Source organism: Ambystoma mexicanum, chromosome 11, assembly GCF_040938575.1.
Source record: "Ambystoma mexicanum isolate Mex_15411 chromosome 11, UKY_AmexF1_1, whole genome shotgun sequence".
NCBI lineage: Eukaryota > Metazoa > Chordata > Amphibia > Caudata > Ambystomatidae > Ambystoma > Ambystoma mexicanum.
Genome location: NC_090934.1, coordinates 1,195,122,936 through 1,195,144,264, shown reverse-complemented (window position 1 = coordinate 1,195,144,264; position 21,329 = coordinate 1,195,122,936). Strand labels below are relative to the sequence as shown.

The 21,329-nt window shown below is 47.5% G+C and overlaps 1 protein-coding gene across 1 annotated transcript in view; it reads right to left on the bottom strand.

Moving 5' to 3' along the window:
• The window catches only part of LOC138505118 (mucin-3A-like), a 1,277,237-nt gene that overhangs the window by 70,957 nt on the left and 1,184,951 nt on the right, over positions 1-21,329 (bottom strand). The window contains exon 11 of the mRNA XM_069625417.1: positions 21,057-21,166. Within this exon, the coding sequence (XP_069481518.1) occupies positions 21,057-21,166 (110 nt within the window). The remainder of the gene's footprint in view (positions 1-21,056; positions 21,167-21,329) is intronic.

The window sequence follows — 21,329 nt, the reverse complement described above, 5'->3', positions numbered from 1 at the left end:
CGCCCAAAGGCAGACCCGTGCTTCGTGTTGCATCTGTAGCTTCAAGCAACATGCTCACCGCAATCCTCGAACTTCACCTACCTTGGCTTCCACTCCGGACTCTGCACGCACATTCCTGAACTCAGCATCTGGGAGAAAAGAAAACACAAGAAAGACAGTACCTGTAAGCGCTCACGCTTAGACCTGACTCCTGGCTCCTCCTAGCAAGCGCACGCAATCTACAGCACCACTTATCCGATCTTCTTGGAACTTCGGAGCAGCATTCTGAGTTCTCGCGTACGTCCTCTCAACTAATTCTTCAGAAAAAAAACCTGTGGGGAGAGAGAATAGGGATGGGATTAGCATTTGCAACTTCTTTCTCATGCGCAGAACTCGCCGTGCTTCAAGAATACGCAGCGATTACACGGAATAGCCAGAAAAATACTTTCACCTTCACTACTCACCTTTTCACGAGCTGAGAACCGCATCAAACCAGTGAAGCAACTGGAATCCCAACTTCCCAACAGCACCAGATCCAGTGAAGCAACTGGAATCCGAAGTTACCTGCAACAGCATCAGATCCAGTGAAGCAGCTGGAATCTGAAATTACCTGCTACATCACCGCTGGGTGAAAAAACTCAGTGAGTGGTAGAACAGAGACTTACCAGACCCTGGGTGAAGAGAAGCACCAATCCGTGGGTTCCAGATACACAGCGCCCCTGCCTAGTTCAGGATGGAGACTTTGCTCAATTAATCCCTAAGGTGAGCCATACTCCTACATTTCACCATCACAGTACACACAAGGGGAGGAGGGAGAAAGAGGGTTCTGGGCCCAAATCCAGGTTGACCAAGCATCTTACCTCTCTATTTGGCAGGTACCTGCAGTACAATGCTACTAATCCCGGGAAAGCAGGGAAGGAGTCCAGAAGGCTTCATCGCTCCCGCATAGACCCAGGCGAGTGACAGTTCCCCATCTGGCGGAAACCTGTGTCAGCAACATCCAGTGCCACTGTGATGGCGTGATCCGACGCCATCTCTCCCTCCTGGAAGAAGGCGCTTGCCTCCATCCTCTGGTCATTGGGGAGGAACTCTAGAATAGGCCCCAGCTTGTACCAAAGCACCCTGTCGTACCTGGCTAGGATCGCCAGTGCGTTAGCTGCCTTGATGGTGGAAGCCATGGTGTATATTACCTTCCTCCCCATGGCGTCCAACTTCTTGCCCTCACTGTCTAGAGGGACGAAAGACTAGGACGGGTTAGATGACCACTTCCTGGCGGTTGCCGATTCCGGTAGTCTGTACTTCTTCTCCAGCCTCTCTCTCTCTCTTGGCTGGGGCCATGCAAGTGTTCTTCAAGAGGGCCAGGCCTTCCTCCCACATGTCGTCCAGGAGGGGTACTTCCATAATGGTCTTCCTCCTGGCCTTGCTCCTCTGTTACAGGAAATCCTCCTTCCTGGTCTCCTCGGGCATGAGCTGGAACAGCTCAGAGGCTTTGGCGATCAACGAATGGAACTACCCCACCTCGTCCGGCTGGGACACCCTAGGCTGTGAGGACCCGCTGCCTGCTCCGACGATATAGTCGTTGTGGCCTTATGGAAGATGGGACCCAATGTAGGTGTGGAGGCTGAAAAGGGGGCATTGGATGGCACTTTTTTTTCTTCGTAGGCAGTTGATTGGCAGCTTGGGGGACCTTTGGAAAAGGCCGTTGTGGCATCCTCTTCTGGATCTCCGACACCAAGGTGTGGCGTGTTGATAGGATGTCCAGACACATCCCTTGGCGGAACTGGCGTGATCTAACACTGGGCCCTGCTCCCTCATCACCATCACCTTACTCGTCACCATCTTCCATGTCCTCGTGGACAGTGTGCAGGGACTCCATATCCTCGTCTTCCGTGGACAGAATTTCCATGGCTTCAGCCCCAGCCTGGGAGTGATCCGGGGCCTCCATGCCCCCCCCACCTTTCCCAACCAGAGGGGCTGGAATCGGATTCTGAGGGGGTGTTCCCTTCTCCGGCATGCCGGTAGACCGGTCAAAGTCACCACTGCGACATCTCGCCTCGGAGGGAGGGATACCTTCAGCGCTGTGGGGGTCACCCTCTCAGGGTCAGCCCCTTTAGCTTTCAAAAGAGCAGCCGCCACCAACTCTATCCGAAAACCTTTCTTGTGCCACCTGGACCTTATTGGGCAGCTTGACTTTCTACTCTATCCACTGCTTCTCAGTCTTCTACTGCAGCTTAGCTGGGTTGGACGACTACCTCTGAGTGAAAGGGGCCCCTAGGGGACCCTGACATCTATGGAAACAAGGCGGGTCACCACACACGATAGAGACGCCAGACACGAGGTTGTATTCCCAAAGTAGGGTTTTATTGCAAAGCAAAAGTCTCAGTTGGCCAACTCGGTCTCACGCCCCGCGACGTGTATCTCTAGACCTCGAGGGATGCAAGAGAGTGAATTGCGTACATCAGTTACATATATACAAAATGCATATTAAACAATCAGCTATGACATGTTAAACACCCCTCTTTATTGGGTTTCTTTGAATTTGGTGTGATGATGGACATCTCCGACCACTATGAACTACATACGGGGGGGGGGGGGGGGTGTTGCATTCCGGACCTTGCTATCTATCAGGTGCTATTCGGGTCCTGGGAGCCGACATGCTCTTAGTGGGCTCAGCAAAGGGGAGCCGTAAGAAAAGCATAATTCAAGCCTTTAGCAGTATTATTCTAACATATTCTACCATATAACGAGACTGGCTGGCAGCTGTGAAATGATTAAATGCCCTGCAGCTCTGCTTTAAGGCTACATTAAGGAGGGAGCTGGGCATTCTTCCTGGCGCTGCCTACATTTGTGTTTCAGCGAACTCTTGTTATCCTCTCGGCCCTGCGGCCTTGTCCTTTTCACATACAGACAACAATGTTACACAGACGAGCAGTGTAAGCGGAAAATATACTGCGAAGCAATAGCAACAGAAAGCAATGAGCAATGGTTAGAAAACAAAATGGCGATTCTTGTTACATCAAAATGGCCGTTCATTGCAAACTCGAAAACCTATATTATGTCGTATCGTGCATGAGACGGTTGGTCCACGGCCACCAAAATGCGTTTGCGGTCTCAAATTAGAGGTATCCGTATTTCTAGACGGACATGAGGAGGAGCTTGATTGCCGGCTGGCAATGGAGACGGAGGGGGATGTCGATCGCAGACTCGGACTTGTGGTGCTTGGCCTTATCTTGGGCCCCCACGGATAAGGTGCACTCGCAGGACTTAGAAACCCACTTTTTCGGGCTGACCGGCCTTGGGTGAGGGATGTCCCTGCTCTTGGCACTAGGCATAGGCCTTGGCATTCAGCCATGCCGGCAGTCTACTGTGCCTTTCCTTTGTCTTCTTGGAGAATCTGCAGAAAATCTTTCAATCCTTTTCCCTATGGTCCAGATGCAGGCAGTAGAGGCATTGTAGGTGATTGTCACCAACAAACACTTTCCGTCATGGTATGAGGGCGCAAAGTAGGCCCAATGGCCTTCTAGAAACTTCGACAATCTACACCCTTGAGGGGCGCTGAACTTCACTGACAACAGATTCCCGCTGTCGGCAGATGGGGAGAAGAGCACACAGGCTGGCTGGAGAGTTAAACCTTTATTTTCCATTTAATATTTTTCCAATAACTGGGATCATTGGTATTATTATTAGGGGATTTCTGTGCTCTTGCTCATTTATGGCATGGTACGACGAGAAATCCACATCCAGGCTACTACCTTTGCAAGCATAGCAAGTACTCTTTTCGAAGTGAGCTGGTGGTATCCCCATTAGCATTTACCCATTGACCAAGACCTTCATTGATCATCCAATAACCAAACATGACTAAAATGTGCCACTCCTGCTTGGCTTGGTCAAAAAAGTGCCCACAAGTTCCTCAGCAACTTTACTAGCCACTTCTGCTTTGCCTTCTACTTCAGGTGGGCCTCTAACACCAAATAAAACTTATTTATGAACATGTGAAAGAGGTTTGATGCAGTTAGCTCAAAATCTACTCTGCTTGATAAAAGCCACAGGGTAACCAAGGCAGATAGTCGAACAGCAGTGCTACACATTGCTAGTGTGACTCACTCCAGACAAACTTGGACATAATATGCAACTTGTGCAGCCAAGGAATGAGAATGTTGACACCAGATTGAGGTGAGAACAAATAATGTAAATATTGTCCAATCAAACCAAAAAAGCATCAAAGCACAATTACTGGTTCAATGCTGAGATTCTCTTTCCTCACGGCAATAAACACAGTCGTACAGAAGTGAGCAAAACACTTGTACCTCCATAATGGCAGCATACAAAACCGCTGCGAAAAAATATTAAAAGGGTACCCTAACATCCAACTAAACTAACTTCAATGATCGTATAACCACCGCCAAATCTAGTTCACGCTAGCCTTTCTCCATTCTACACGAATTAGAGGGAAAAACACAAAAGCCTGCTTTGTGGTGAATGATGCCAAAACATTTAAAATGAATTCGCAAGAATAGTGGAATGCCACCAAAACGCTATTGCCAAACATGGCTCATCGCTGGGGGAGCAAGGTTCCGGACCAAGCTATCGGACCCCAAACAATTTATGCCACCGGAAAACCCTTAGTTCTTTGAAGGAAAAGGGTGTCACAGAGTCCATCAAAGCTAGAGGTTCAAAATATTGTGCAAGCTCTCAAACCAGTCTCCAATAAAGGCGACCTCTTCCCTGCATCACTAGTCAAATATTGTCTTACTCCACTCCTTCCATAGTTGTCAAAATTAATTCATATGTCCTTCTCTGAAGCCCCGGTACCCACATGCTTGCTGAAATCTTGGATCACTCTACTTCTAAAAAAGGATTACCTGGATCCTGTGGAAGCCTCCAATTTTAGACCAATAAACAAAGTACCATTTCTGCACAAAATCCTTGGCAAAATTGCCTACGTTCAGTACTGTGACTATGTTGAATATACTGGGTCGCGGTGAATCAGGCTTTTGCTCAAAACATGGGACAGAAACAGAATTGCTGGACCCCAAATCTAATGTAGTAAAAATGGTGGAAAAGGACCAAAACATACTGCTCCTACCACTCGAACTGGTAGATTATAATATGCTGGCTGATACTGGTCAGCATAGGAAAATATTCGGACTCTGCCACTGTTATAAATGGTTTTCCTTGATCTTTTTATTCCCTTACTCAATCCTTCTCCCTAGGTGCATGGAGTGTGTCTGCAGGTATGAGGTCATTAATGGAATGCCAGGAGTGGGAGTTACTCACTGGAATGTTGAGTGTATGAGATTCCACCCAAGGTAGTTGGTAATGATGTAGCCTGGGCGGTGGGAGCCAGTTGGCTTCCCTATGACTACTTCCTATCTCCTTGTGATGTAACCCGATTAAAGTAACGAAGATCTACAGCCGACTACCCGAGTATCTTTTATAAGTACCCTAACTACCGGTCTTAACAAATGGCGACAAGCTGGTCTTTGGAGGATCTTGGAGAACCCTTGAAAAGAAGGTACCTGTGTATGTGAGCCAAGGAGAGGGGAAAGGGGACTGCTGCGGGGGGTTCAGAACAGGAAGCAGAGAGCAAAGGAAAGGAGAAGGGACCCACTGCCCACCATGATGAGTCCCACCACCCTGGGGTAATGAGTGCGAGAGTGTGATTTTAAATGTGCTCTGACTGGCACCCAGGGGATGTAACCGACTGTCCTGATAGGCACCCAATGCAAGTAAAGGGTGCCAGAGACTAGTCTCCCTGGCCAAGCAGGACCCTGATGACTGTATGGCGTAAGCACCTGCTCAGAGACTCAAGTAAGGGTGCTGGAGACTGTTGGGTCACCATCCAGGGGAAGTGAGGATACCAGTAGTTGGGTAAAGCTCCCAGCTACAAGCAGCAAGGCAATTAGAGGTGTCAGGACAGCTGATGCACACATTCATAATGAGCAACAGCAGTAGGCCAACCAGAGCACATGGACAAATGTATACGGCAGGTGCTAAGCAAGGATGGGGTTTTCTTCCAACTGTACCAGTGGAAATCTGCACTGCTCTAATGGGATGGTGCTGCAGAGAATTGACAAAGGAAAAGGGGATATCTCACTGGTAATTTGGAACCGGCAGTGGCGCCGGTTGGCAGTCAGGAGCCCTGAGCTGTTCCAAAGCTGCCTCTTTAATGTGGACATCAGCAGGAGTGCCTGAGATTTGGTGATCAGATAGAATGGCATTTATGATTGAGTTCGGCTCCCAGCATAGTCAGTGTCTGCTGCAACTAAGTAGTGTGAAGAGGGATGAGTTTTTCGAGTAAGGCACCTATCAACGTGTGCCAGCATGACCAGGAAGCAAGGCTCCAGTCAGACAAGGTTTGCGGTTGTGTCATTGGCTGCAGTTTGTGAACAATGGGAGTCTCCATGAGGAGGTGTGTGCTGCGGGAGCCTGCACAATGCCTGGCTGAATAAGGACTGACGAGTTTATTTTCACCAGTCTGGTATGGGGAACTCTCCACATGTTTGGGTCATATTGTGATTAGCTTCCAAATTGTGCACTATTAATATATTTGCTGCGCCAAGATGAGCTACGGAATAGTTCAGTTTGTGCCAAGCGGCAGCGTAGGTTGCTGATCTTGTGTCTGTACGCCCCCACTATGAGATGAGAGCTGCGGGTTAAAAGATCATGTTCTAGGTGGGGTAGCAACAAGCAACTCACGTCCTGGGACATAGTGAGAGGTTGCACGTGGGGAGTTGGTACCTCATCAAGCTTTCATTAAAGGAACAGTGCAGCCGCTTGTATGTATGGCTACGTGTTTTTCAAATCGAACACTGCTTGATAAGTAAGGTAGCATTTAGCATGCAGTGCCATTATCGCTGTTTGTGCTTGTGTTGAGGATTTGCAATCTGACCTGCTCATGTTTTAAAAGCGTGTTTAAATTGGTTGAATACATGTGCAACTGTTTAGTGACATGGAATATTGACTATTGTGTATGGATGGATGGATGCATTTTAATGTGGTTATTCGTGTTGCTGGTTCATTTTTTGAGGATTTGCAGGATGTTTTAGGTTGCATTATACAAGTACGTGACTTTTAGCTTAACATTGCATTTTATTATGGTTAAAGCTGTTTGACACCCTAGTTTAGCCCATTGAAGTAACAGGTGTGGGGCAGGGTCCTGTCCGCATGCTGTTTGACATGCAAGTTTAACATCGTTCGAGGATTTGCATGATGTTTAGGTTGCATCCCGCAAGTATGCAACATGACTTTTAGGAGTTTTGGGAGAACAATGCAACTAAATAATCTTAGGCCACTGTAGAGTAAAGAAGAAAATGTATGCTGATGCACTATTTATGGTTCATCAATGCAAGACGTGCATAGTTTTTGGTTTTGAGTATGGGCTGTTTGGCATGATGTGGATAATAGGTACACATCCTTAAGTTTGAGTATGGGTGAGAATACCAGCCCACTTTACAGTGTGAAAGGAGTGACATGCATGCCTTTGAGTTTGAGTATGGGTGAAAGTTGTAGGCCATTGATGTTTTGTAGGCTTCAGTTGCATGCGCTTGAGGTTCTCAGTATGGGTGAGTAGAAATCCAGTGATTTTATGTAGGCGCGAGTTGCATGCTCTTGTCATTCTAGAATGGGTGCGAGTGGTGACCAATGATGATGTATGGTAGATGATGTGAGTATGGGTGAATCAAGGGCATCCCCCAAAGAAGTGCGTCCCTGGAAGCATAGAGGGGCAGTTTCCTGTTCTTTGCAGTCGCAAAGAGGTCCAGCATTGGAGAATCCAATTGCCGGAAAAGCTTGTTAAGAACATGGCTGTTAATTTCCCACTCGTAATTTGCCACAGACTGGCAGCTCAGGGAATCTGCTGCAACATTGATCCGATCGGCAATGTACACGGCCTGTAGCCAGACATTGGGTTGGACTGCCCAATTCCAAATTTGGACTGCTAGATCCACCAGAGGAGGTGCCCTTGCTTGTTGATGTAGAACATAGCTACATAATGGTGCGTGCACATTTGCACTATTCTGTTGATGATAGAAGGCTGGAAAGCTCTTTCAATGCCAGAAAGACTGCCAGGAGTTTTAGGTAGTTGATACAAGACATTCTGTCCTGGGGCGTCCACAGATCGTACACCCCTAGGTGACCCAGTGTCGCTCCCCACCGTAGGAGGGAGAAGTCTGTTGTAACCGTAATCTGTGGGCAGGGCTCATGAAGCAGGTTCCCAGTGAAAGGTTGCTGGCGGTTGACCACTTTTGAAGATCCGTCTCGATGGAGGATGGCATCGGAATAATTTTGGAGTCCGAGTCCACAGCTTGGCACCAGCAGCCCCAAAGCATTAGCTGTGTGTGCTTCATTTTCAGTATCGCAGGAGGTATGCCTAACAAACATTAAGCCATCAGGCCCAGGAGTCTCTGGAACCACCAGGCCGACATGTGGGAGGAAGTCAGGAACAGAGGGCACGTGACCGATAAATCTGCAATTCTGTCCTCCATTAGGAACACTCTGGCACGGATGGTATCCCAACGGAATCCTAGAAAAACCAGGTCTTGAGCAACCGTCAGACTATTTCCGCCAGTTCACCAACAGCCCCAGTCTGAACAGGAGCTGGAGGAATGACTGAAGATTGGCAGTTGCAGCCCACGGGCAAGGAATCTGCAGAAGCCAATCGTCCAAATACGGACAGACATGAACTCCCTACAATCTGAGGAACACTGCGATAACTGCAATCATCTTCGTGAAGAGACGCAGTGCTGAGCTGAGACCAAACGTCAGCACTCGATACTGGAAGTGTTCCGTTCCATCCTTACATTTGCCTATAAATGTTTATCTCATTCAAGTCCTGCATACTTATCTGATCGTGCCAAGCGTAATATTGCCACCAGAAACCTTCGGTCATCCCTGGCACCCAGACTCTTTCAACCTAGAGCTAAACTGGTGCGTTTTGGCAGCACTCGTTTTGACGTTGAAGCACATACTCTCGGGAATTCTCTCCCTGCTTCCATCTGACTTAACAATCTTTCTTCATTCAAAAAAGCCATTAAAACACATTTTTAATCTTAGTCCTGAATAAACTGTAACAAGTCTTCGCTTCTGTGCTTTTGGTGTAACTGTTTCCTGCATCTGTAGTTTGTCTTGTCTTTTTTCTGTGCTCCCTGAGGCCCATGGGCATGGGGCGCATTACAAGAATTAAAATAAATAAAATATGCATGTAAGCGTCCTGAAGATCTATCACACGGAGCCAATAACCCTTCCGGAGAGAGGACCTTATCTAGCTAGGCGTGATCATCTTGAATTTCTCTTGGGGAAGGAAAAGAATGAAGTTGGAGAGGTCTAGGATAGTGCGCAGGCCAGCCTGGTTGGGTTTGTGCACTTTAAACAGATGGGAGTAATAGTCCTCAACTTGCTCCCGCAAGGGAACAGGTTCCACTGCTCTGAGTTTCAGAAGTTTCGTTACCTCAGCTCCAAGGGACGGGGACCCAGTCTGCTGAAGAGGAGAGTGGGGTATGTGGGATGGGCAAACAAAAGCCCACCCGGGCATCGGACAAAACCCACCAGTTGTCTGACTGCCATGCCTCCAAATGAGATGATATACGTCCTCCCACCGGACTCTCGTGTGACCGATGGAAAACATTTGATTGATTTGTCAGCGGCAAGATCACCTGTTGTAGAAGAGGAGGGTGATGACCGAGAAAAAACCAGGCACATTGCCTTTGCTGCTTGTGACGAGGTGCACCAGAGGACCCTTCTGCCCAGTGTGCACGATGCACCTGGAACCCTCAAAATCGGAGAAGTACCTTGTCTGGGTCCCCAACCCGATTCTCTTGCTCGCTTTTGTGACAACTTGAACCTTTTTTCACTCCTTTTGCAGGTTAAAAATTAAGTCTGGATTTCCTCATCGGTCGAGGAGTGGAACAGATCTTTACCTTCGAAGGGAAGTTAGAGTACTTTGTCCTGAACCTCCTTCGAGAACTTTGTAGCATGCAACCACGCTTGGAGGAAGATTTCTACTCCAACCATAAGGCCCAGAGCAGAAGTGTCTGCATACAGTCTGCAGCCTCCAACAGGTCCAGAGTCATAACTCTTGCATTGGATAGGCCCTCTTTAAAATCTTTCAGTCTGTCCTGAGGGAATACATTGCTGAAATTCAGAAAGCTCCTTCCACAGCTTGAGATTTGCTGGTGTAAGGAGGACTGAGGCATTCGGCTAGCGCAGCTTAAGACCAGAATTGGAAAATACTCCGCCCTCCCCACCCCCCCCCCCCCAATGACATCAAGAGATTTGGCCTCTTTGGACAGGACCTCATAGGCAGCCGTAGAGGATGTTGAGGACAGCTTAGACTGGAGCGTAGCTGCTGCCGCCACCGTTGAGGGGAGTGGACATGCAGTCAAGGGTATGTTTTCTGACTAGTGGAGCTTATAGCAAGCATAAATGCTCCTATTTACATGCTGCCCGGAATTAGGTTTTTCGCAGACCTTGCAGGTTTCAGCAAGCACATCCTTTTGAAGGAAAAGGCCTGTGTGCTATTGTGTCATAAGAGTTAAGTCTCCTGAAAGTACACCCTCTTGTGGAGCCGGAGGCTCGGGAACTGGAATATCCAGCAACACCATCATATCCACGACCCGGTCATGAAAGGCTCCGACAGAGTGGGGCGGGTCTTGCTATCCTGGTCCGCTTGGTCCTTGTCAGTTGAGGCAGGAACAGAAAATTGATCTGCAGCACGTGGTATCTCAGACACTGTGGGCATACTTGTCTGCACAACTGGCGTCTTGGGTGGCCCCACCGGACGAGGTGGGGGCAGCATAACCAAAACCTGCTGAGGGGTAGGAGGAGCAGGCTGCAGCTCAATTGGCTTAGGATACATTTCTTTGAATAGATCTGATGAAGGCTTTCTTTGAGGGTCAGAGTGTATAAGGGCTTGGAATTTGCCAAAGGATGCATCCTCAGAGGAAGGTCTAGGCAGACGAGTGGGTAGAGGCCGCTCTGGAGGGGCATACCTGCAATATTGTAAAGAGGCTATTGGCCAGGATAGCACCCCTTCCAACTGGATCCACATAAACTAAGGGAGCGGACACAGGAAGAAGTGACAGTGTGTGGCAGTGGAAACCGTGCAGGCCAATCCATAGGAGGGCGGAAAGCTACTGTCCACATTCCATGGAAAATGCTATTCGTCCCCAAAAATAGGCTCGCTGCACCAGCCGTTAAGAACGTTGGTGTGAAAGACCTTGTCAAAATGGCCACCTCAGACTGCGTGGGTTAAACTGCCATTTTGTCACTGCCTGAGGTGATCTGCATCACAGGTTTCAGAGAGGCTGTTGTCACAACATGGGTTTCAGGAACTTTTAAAATAATTTTTGCCTTCTGACAGGGAACCTCGGCAGAGCCAGTACTAGCAGATCTAGAGTGCTTTTGAGCCCCCGCGGATTCTGCTGAAGAATTGGCCCTCGGTGAGGGAACCTCGGCAGGGGCGGTACTTGAAGATTCAGGGCCTTTGCCCTCCTTTTCCCCCCTCAGCAGGATCAGCATGACCACAAGATTAGTTTGTGGGAAGGCTTAGGGTCACACCCCGTAGCCAGGGCCCCTGCAATGAGGCCCCTCGATCTTGCTGGTTTTAATTATAGCCCCTATGTGGGGATCCTCAGGGATAACCACGGTACTCTTGGTCACTGTACAGGAAACCTCGAGTCTGGGCTCAGTACATTTAGTTAGACTAGGAAACCTCGGGAATAACCCTGGTCTAAACAGCCCCAGAAACATTGGCCTTAGCCTTAGACCCCAGATGGGGAACCTCTGATGAATATCCGGTCCAGACAACCCCTTGACAGGAGGCCTCAGAGAAAACTCCGGAATCCAGGCTAGCTACTTTTTGCGACACTTCAGGGAGAATCCTGCAACCAGAGCCACTTGGGCCCCTCCCGGAACCAGAAGACCCCGGGAAGGAGTCCCCTGTCCAGGGTGCCCTAAAAAAAGGAAGGAACTTACTGGATGCTTCCTTTTTTCATTGATGAACTACTGTAAATGTGGAGGATGGAGCGGTTGAACAACACCTCCCATGTGACAAGCCTACGCTGTAGTGCCCGGACAGAGAGTCGCAGGAGAAACAAGAGCCCCACCGATGTTCTGGGCCCAAGCACTCCAGACAGAGAGAATGGGGATGCGCCCTCATGGAATGCCACTGGCACGAAGAACAGGACACAAATCCCAGACACTCCAGCATAGATGGAGGCAAGACTACCGTGGAGCTGGAAGATGAAGGGCAAGGGAACAAAATAAAAAGTGTGCGTCTAACCCAGACCGTGCAGATAAAAGGACTGAAGGGTGATGTGCAGGGCAGAGCTCAGGAAGGTGGGGCTATGGTCATGTGTGGTGGCCCCCACATAAAAATAAAAGGACACATTTATTTTTGATCCTTCAAAAGTGCTCCGGTCCCGTCCCGATGGACAGAATGTCCCAAATGTATGGAGGAAAGGGGACGGGACGTAGGAGTAAAATATGCACTTGCGTCACCTTTGTTCTACGGGTAGGTGCAAGTTTCTGCTGAGCATGTCTGCCAGAAGATAGTGTTCGCATGTTGTGATAGTAGCGACATGTGTGAGTGCCCACTTCCAAATGTTATGACATTTGGATAGCCCTGGAGAGTGAGTGCCCCACTGTTTGTTCAGACAGTACATGCATCTGCGGTGAGGGTGGCTTCTACTGCAGGGGCGGGGAAGGATTTCCCCTTCAGAAGGTTTTCCTTTGGCCACCACTGCAGAGACTGAACGAGGGCTGTCGAGACAACCACTAGATCATCCCACTGACCGTTTGCCTGACACCATTTACTCAAGAGCCACTCTGGCATGAGGCACGTGCGCAGATGGGTGTGTGGAACCAGGCAGGTGCAGGATGCCATCATCCCCAGAAGCCACATAGCTTTGTGTACGGTTATCTGACGACTGGCTACATACTGAGGGGTTTGGAATATGTTTTGAACCCTCTCGTCGGCAGGGAAGACGAGAACGTCTTCTGTCCGAATCAGTGCCCCCAGAAACTGTTCAACATGACCAGGGATTAGGCTTGACTTTCTCTTTGATGGAGAATACCAGAGTGAAAATGGGGGATCTACTGTCTTTTGGGTGCTTCACAGACACGTTTCGTATGAGTCTCCAGTTATGAGCCAGTCGTCGAGATAAGAGTACACTGGAATGGACTGCCTGCGCAGGTGAGCTGCTACTACTGCTAGAACCTGCGTAAATACCATGGGAGCTGAGGTAATGCCGAAGGTGTGTACCTTGATTGTGAGTGTTTTCCAACTTGAACCTGAGGTACTTGCATCTTTCATTTCCAATGTAGCCATATAATCCCCCCCTGTTGCAGCAGCGGGATTACTTCCTGTAAAGCCGACACCCTGAACTTTAAAGGTTTGACATATTTGATTGCAGGACGCACATCTAAAACAGGGTGCATGGTTAGATCCTTTTTGGGTACAAGGAAGTATATTGAATAAATACCCTTGTTTACCTGAAGATGAGGGACGACCTTGATATACTCCCTTTTGTAATAGGATCTGGACCCAGGATCTGCAGCTGTCCTGTCAACGGTCTGCTCTTGGGTGGATGGTAGCAGGGTGATTGCAGGAATCATATGCAGTAAACGTGGGAGACTGTTTTGATTACCCACTGGTCTGAATTAATGCTGTCACATACCAAGGAGACATGGATGGGGACCTGTACTGCAGAGTCATTTGTTGGCCAGGGTTTGGGAGTCTCAGGCTGCAGAGTTTCTCCCTTTACCCTTTCTGTGTTGAAATCCCTGCTGTTGGGTGGACTGGAAAATGCTGGAGGTATCTTCGACAGTAAACCAAGGGGTAGCTCCTGTTGCAATTTCCTTGGGAGGAGTGGGAAATAAAATGGCTGTGAAAGGACTGGTGGGTGTTAAAGGCGCCTCAGTGGACAAATGGATTGGCCGACATCTTGTTTAACTATTTTAGAGTCTCATGCCCGCTTTTGCCAGTTTCAAGGGCCTCATTGACCACTTTACCAAAGAGACAAGAGTCTTCCACAGGCATATTGATGAGGGAAGCCTGAGTCTCTGAGCAATGCATGGCGCTTTAACAGAGTCCCCGTGCGAGAACACGTCCCGCTGTTTGTCGAATCAAGAGTGTTCTTGAGGATTTTTTGAATCACATAACACCCTTCAGCCACCAATGGTAGGAGCTGTGTGCAAGTAGGCTCTGGGATGTTCTGATGGCCTTTCTGACCAAGTCCCCAGTGGGCATCACTATGACTCGCTAGGAGTGTAGTATTATTGGTGATCCGAGTGCAAAAAGCAGCTGAGGTGGCAAACCATTTGCCCAGAGCATAAAGCTTTTTACAATCTTTGTCCAGAGGAGACTGACGAGGATAGTGGCACACCTGCATCGCCTCTGCTATACAAGGGATGCGAGGGCCCTGGGTGAACGTTTTCTCCACACTCTTGTTAACAGCTTGCATGAGCGAGGTGCAAGCAGGGAGGGAGCAAGGCGTCTCTTAACTGAGTTCAGGAGAGGAACTGCCTGACTGACCGGGACTTTCTCTTTAAGGATGTCCTACACAAGATCTGTGTCGGGGACGGCCTCCTGGGTGACTATTTTGAAGTGGTCAGGAGCCTTCTTGGGGAGGTTGAAAAGCATCCGGTCGTCAATGGCCAATGAGTCCCAGGGCTGTACTACAGGGGGAGTGTCCAAGAAGATGTCTCGTTCAGGGCCATGAGCCAGGGTAGTGTGCCAAGTAACCAGGTCATCAGCAGGGTCCCAGTCAGGGTCTTGAGAGAAAGGGTCCTGTGAGGCCAGATCTAGGTAAGGGACATTGTAGAGGTCCTCATCAGGGTCATCCTGGTCGTCATGCAACACATCCACAGGAGGTTCAAGTGAGCAGTGTTCAGACAGGGATGCAAACAGTGCATCTGGAGAAAGTCGTCTCAGGTACTTCACATGCTGATGTCATTTAACCACCTCATCAAATTTGTATGAGAACTTGATAAACTCAGACATCCGGTCTTCTCCATGGAGGCCTCAAAATGCTTCCTGGTCCACAGAGAGGAAGCAGAGTGGGCGGGGGTGGGAGGGGATGACTGAATTAGTTGGAGCAGGATCCTGTTGCAGGCCCTGAGATGGGGAGAAGGGGCTGGAGAACAGCCTTCTGGCAGAGTGGGGGCCCTTTTAGACTCAGAACCATGGGAATGGGTTTTAGAAAGCTTCTCCCAAAGCTTGGGAAGTGTTTTTAGACAGGGGGTCCATTTCAGCACATCTTTCGATGCCACTGCTCAAGGGCCGAGGATTTATGTTGAGCGCCTGGTAACTGATAAGTCTTAGGGCCTTGCGCATGCTGCGATGGCAGGAGCTCAACGGGCGCTGAGCCACGATGTTCGGTAGTCTTCGAAGTCTTGGATGGGACTGCGGGAGTCGAGGGCTTCCTCGACAAGTCCCTTGAGAGAGGCTTGGGGGTTGTGTGTTTGGTTTTAGTAGAAATGTGGTGTGTATCCTTGTCGCCAGGGTGTGGAGCCCCCATCACACTGCCGGCGGCATGCTTATCGGGCCGAACATGTGGGAACCAACGACTCCACTGTTGCATCTACGCGTCTGAATCAAAGCCATGGCTGCCAACACATTCCTCGTCCGAGGCGCTGGTACCGGCGGGAAAGTCACTCTCGGCCTGCATGGCGTAGGCCGCCCACCACTTGGTGCACCTGTCTTTTAGGGTTTTGGGCAGAAAAAATTTACAGGCCTTGTAATGCTGCTCATCGTAGTCCCGGGTAGGCACAGATTGTACAGTCTAGCAGTGTCCTTCCAGGGGAACTTGCGGTTGCAGGACAGGCAAAATGTAGACAGTGCGCATTCCATACCAGAGGGAAAAGACAGAATGAAAAGGAAGACAGGGGGCAAAGAAAAGGCATTCTCAGAAGGAAGTCAGTAAAAGGAGTCTCCACTCTCCAAGGCAGGCAAAGGCCAAGAAGAAATCAGCCGTCGAGCCACCGGAGGTGTAGCATTGGGGAAGCAGGCTTGATCGTCGAGGATGTCACCTAGACAGCTGAAGCAGCTTAGCGGTAACACACTAAGAAAAGATAAAGCAATACAAACTCTAACAAGCTCTACAATATGCGACCGACTAGATAGGTAAAAAAAAACAATCTGGTGGGACCTCGACGCATAAAGGATTTTTGGTAAACTACACGTCACAGACAGTGTTACAGTCACGCCCATGTCGATGTCCCTTTTTGATGTTGGAAAGAAAGATGCAATATTCTGCATTTACCACTAGTTGTCGGACTACATGTCGGAATATATGCACAGCACGTGATTCTAAGCAGATTAAAAAAGTATCAGAAATAGTTGTTTTTTATATTCCAGACCCCCATTGCACAACCTCCCCAAGTCCAACATTTGTGACAAATTTAGAATTGTCTGGGCAGCACTCAGGTTCTATACTGCTTTTGAATGCAGGACCTAGGCAAATCCTTGAATATTTGCACCTCGAGAGAAAGGGGCCAAAAGGCAAGCTTTCTGCAGGAGCTTTACTGGTAGAATCCTGCTGGTCTTCTTGGAGAATTGATGAGCTATCTGGTTAGTTGTTGCAAGGTAAGAAAAAGAATTGAAGGGGTAAGAAGGATTAAAGATTAATCATATGCAAAGCCAGGACAGAACTTGCTGGCTAAGATCAGGTGTTGAGGGGTATCAATTTGGCTAGCGTCCCGAGAGAAAGTGTTACTTTCGGAAATCACAATCACAGCCTCTGGAACTTCTATAACTGTTGATCTAGTTAGTGCTTAAACTTAATCTTATTCTCAAGCCCACTGTAGTTCACAAAGCTGCAGGTGGTGTCCAACACAGTTTGCAGCAACACGCCACTCACATATTTAGCTTCCCAAGCGCACATTGTGACACATGCACTGAAGGAGAATATTAAAGGGAGACCTAAAAGGCCAGCATCTGGCTCCTTGTATGAAATACAAACGTTTTAACTGCAAACATTCTAGACCATGTCTTCCCACGCCAGAAATCCTCAAAAGAAACCTATCAATTTGAAGGAAAGACTGACAAAGCTAATTTACAAGCAAATAAATCACCCTAAAACATTGTTGAAAGGAGTGATTCCCCAAAATCTCCATCAGCATGGAGCGGAGATATGCTACGTGTGTTCTATGACAAAGCCATCCCATGATCTTCACATAACCATTTCTTTTAAAGGCTTAGGTCTACGACATTTCATAAGGCACCAGATCAACAGATTAGTAATTTTACGATGGGAGAAAGGATTTGCTCATCTGATCTGTCAACCCCAGGGAGGAGGGAATCTCTCTCAAGTAGGCAGGCACACTTAATTTGATCCCTTACAAAACTGGCTTGGTAAAGGTGAACACTTAGAATCTCACTTTCAAAAACGACAAGAAAAATGAAGGGTACTGATGTGAAGAGAAAAAGAAAGGTGAATGACTGGAACAGCCAGGAAGTCTGTGCCCAGTCAGTGCTTTAGTCACTTCACCTGGTCTCTATAGTTTCATTGTTGCCTACTAGGACACATTGGTTTGCAGACCATGTGGTGATCTATCTAGAAGGCAATTGATAAAAACATGTCACTTTAATATTGAGCAGACAAATGAAATCCCAAAGTTAATGAATTAATTGACCGTGTTAGACCAAGCTTCTTAAGGTATTAAAGTTCCATTATTTCCTGCCCACCAAATATATTTAACCCCTCTATGGTCAAAGCAGTTCCACCTACAGCACAGGGTTGTAGAAAGGTTCCCAAAATATAATGAAAACGCTGAATTCTAAGAGTTTACTACCAAGTGTTTCTATTGCCATCACCAAAACACTTAGAGCATGAGAGGTTTATGAATTCCCACACTCTCAAGGGTTTTGGAATAGATAAGAGATGATCCTCCTTCATCCCTACACTTGCACAGGAAGCCATAATGCAGAGGTGGTAGTTAATTTTCAATTGCCCAAGGAATTTGCAATAAATCCAGATTTGGCCATTGTGTATTTGAAGATCTTCAAAGCTTGCTTCATGCCTCAAACTATGGGCGACACCAACAATAGCAGAAGCAGGCCCTTGGTTGCACAGTGATTGACTATTCATGCAAACATCTCGGTTTAAGGTAATTTTCAGTTGTGGTGGGTTTTTAGAGGTCATAGGTTTTCGGAAAGATTTTCTTTTTGCACCTTTTCCCCTCCCTAGATTTCTATGGGACACCTTTCCTTTTGCTTGTTTTGAACCCCGTCTTGACTTTTTGGAGGCAAGTAAAATCTTCTGCTTTACTTCCCTTGTCAGTTTTGCTCATTCATATTGGGAAACTGACTAGTCCTTAAGACTATCAGTATTGATAGACTGTCTGAATTTTTCAATTGGTACAATTGCACACATCACCTTACAGTGAAGTGCAGTTAGGATACTTTGAATCTTTCAAACATTTTATATAATGACTTGTTGGTTTCTTTTACCATGTGCTGAAGACAAGCACCTGGCAGTGGTTATATTTTATCATTATTGATACATTTTGCTTGTGCACTTTTGCAATTAACCCGAATGGTTACTAAAGATGGCTAGCACCCCAAGATGGCTACGTCACAAGGTAATTGACTTGTTATTTTGCCCATATTGTTTGTTGGCCTTCCTGCCAGCTCATGTCAGGAAATGCCTTTTATGGAAATCCCTTCACTGGAAACATGGGGCTTTCGCAGGCTAATGGGCAGTTATTGTATGTGGCCAGAGAAAGGGGCTGGGACTCTAGTAACAATGCAATCCATGGTGCCTGAATGTCTGTTGCTGTGCAGATGATGTGGCCAATGACCATCCATGATTGGATAACCACTCTCAGTTTGAATGGTGCACATCTACCATTGATGGGCTTGTGCTTGCTCCCAAGCCTGAATCTTGGATAAAATGAGGGCTCCTGCAGCTATTCCCCAGATAGTCATTGGAGCCATGGCCGCTAAGGAAGAAATGCAGCACACTGACAACCCAAACACTACTCAAAGCGGACCAGCACAGGCTCCAGTGCTGTCCCAGTTAAGTCTAGATAAATTACCCCATTCATTACATCTAAACCAAATGTTCATGCTAAACACGGCTTCAAGATCAACCTGAGGAAAAGGACAGGGGGAGCAACACAATCTGTCGGTATTGGCCATCACATGGTTCTAAGACTGCTTTACTACTGGAGAGATCAAATCCTATAGAATCCTTTGTCACGACCCTAGTTGGTGCTTCAACCGTTGCACCGGTGGAAACATCCAGTCTCAACCCCTTCCTAACCCCCTTTAAGGATCGGTGCCTTTTGAGCCTTCAGAAGTGTCCCATGATCAACTGGTGGACAGACCATCTCTCTCCAGGGCTACCTTGCTGAGCTGTTGATAATCCGAGCAGAGCCTTGGAATTTTGCAGATCTTCAGCTTGTGCCACAAAGTCACCTGCTTCTACATTTTCAGCCATTTTGCACCAAGGCAAGTGGTGCTAGACAAGCTCCTGCATTTGCTGCTGTCAGATCGCCTGTTGCCATGTGACTGTGGTGACTCCCATGGCAACACACTTTCAATCCTGTGAGGTGATCCGAAGTGATTTACGTTGAAAGATCGCATTCCGAAAAGCTCGAGTTACAAAATAGCAGAGCCAACTTGCTCACATTTGTCACTCAAGCTTTTTGGAATTTCTCCATTTGTCCCCCGCTGTACATCTAATGTATGCGGGGGACACCCCCACAACCCTCATAGCCCATAATGCCGAACTAGGGGAGCGGGGGATACCCCTGTTTGGCATTATGGGCTACGATTATTTCTACCAAGCCAAATATGGGATAAAAGCGCATACAGCTTTTTATTGACGATAACTGAAACGATCTGAAGTGTTATGCCCCACGGAAGTCTTCATCTTCCTCCATTTGGGTGTTGTACTGGAAGGTGTTCAGAACAGATACTTAAATATCACAACTGACAAACTTAATATTGGCACAAAAAGCAACCTCTGCACCCGCAACCCCTGGGCCTTCCACAATGTAACCAGGCACAGAAGATTATATCCTCAACTGATTTTGTGACACCAGCAGTGGTCTCAGGAAGATGAGTTGGGGGGCGGTGGTGACGTACCAGTTCCTTTACACCCATGTAACCCTATGGAGAACAAAGAAGGAAAGTCCTGTCCCTCACTCACTCTTAACCTGACCTTTGGTAGTGGAACCTGGGTCAAGGATCCTTCCCTAGGCCTATCCTAGTGTGTTGGGATGGAGTACTTACCTGAACGTTAACTTTTTGACAACTCTATCATAATCACTAGCACTGCAAATCTATGCACATAAACCCACTTGCAAAGTATGTACTTTGGAACAAGTGACTTTTGGGCACGGGGCCCCAAACCATCTTTCAATGGTCAATGAATCAAATGCTACTCTATTTCACCCAAGTGTGAATGTATATATGTTTTGTAAGGTTTTGTGTGATATTGGACTAGATGTTTTACTTGTTTAGTGTGTAATCTAAATTCTTTTTATACTTGCCCAAGTGGAATTTTCCGGTTGTGGTGTGCAAATTCTTTGTAGCCCTAGACTTCACACCCTTCCTGAGACTAAGCCTTGTCGCTCAGCTATCTTAACTTGATTGGGTTTGGCTAATCTCTGCATCTACCCTGTTCACCATGACAGGATGGCCTCCTCCATCCTACCCCCACCCACATGCTGAATTTGGAAATCCATTTTAATAAAATGTGACAGCATAAGATTTTGCAATACATTGGAGTGTGATTTTAGCTTTATCAGTAAACCCAGCCCATGCATCTTAACATCAACACCATTACTGCTAACCACAACATCTGCCTAATTTGAGGTAGACCCTGAAGCCAACTCCATTCCTCAGAAGGGACATGACAAAGATTAACAGACTACCAACACAAGAGTAAACCTGGAACTGTGAGACCCTGAATTGATTGTGCTCTCGCAAATGGAGTTGCACCAATATTAGGAGAGCGATAGCACCCCCCCTTCAGAAATAGGTCAGGCTAAATTTCACACTATTTGAAAGTATGTCAAAATCAGAATTCATTTCTTTAGAAAAACCAGGATCACTTTCTCAGTCTTACCAGCAATACGATGATTGGAATAGAGATGATGACCAGCCCACAAAGGACAATAATCGCAACAGCAAAGCCAGGGAAATCTGGATACACATAGTTAAGGTCTGGTTTAGCATCTGTAATAAAGCATGGTTGTGAACAATTAAAAGCATGCTACAATCAGCACAAAAAGAATTTATAGAGTATGGTGCTCACACCTACAAACATAATAGGATAGTCTTATCGAAAGCACACAAGCCAAAGGAGGGAGGTGGTAGCACCACAAGCCAAAAATAATTG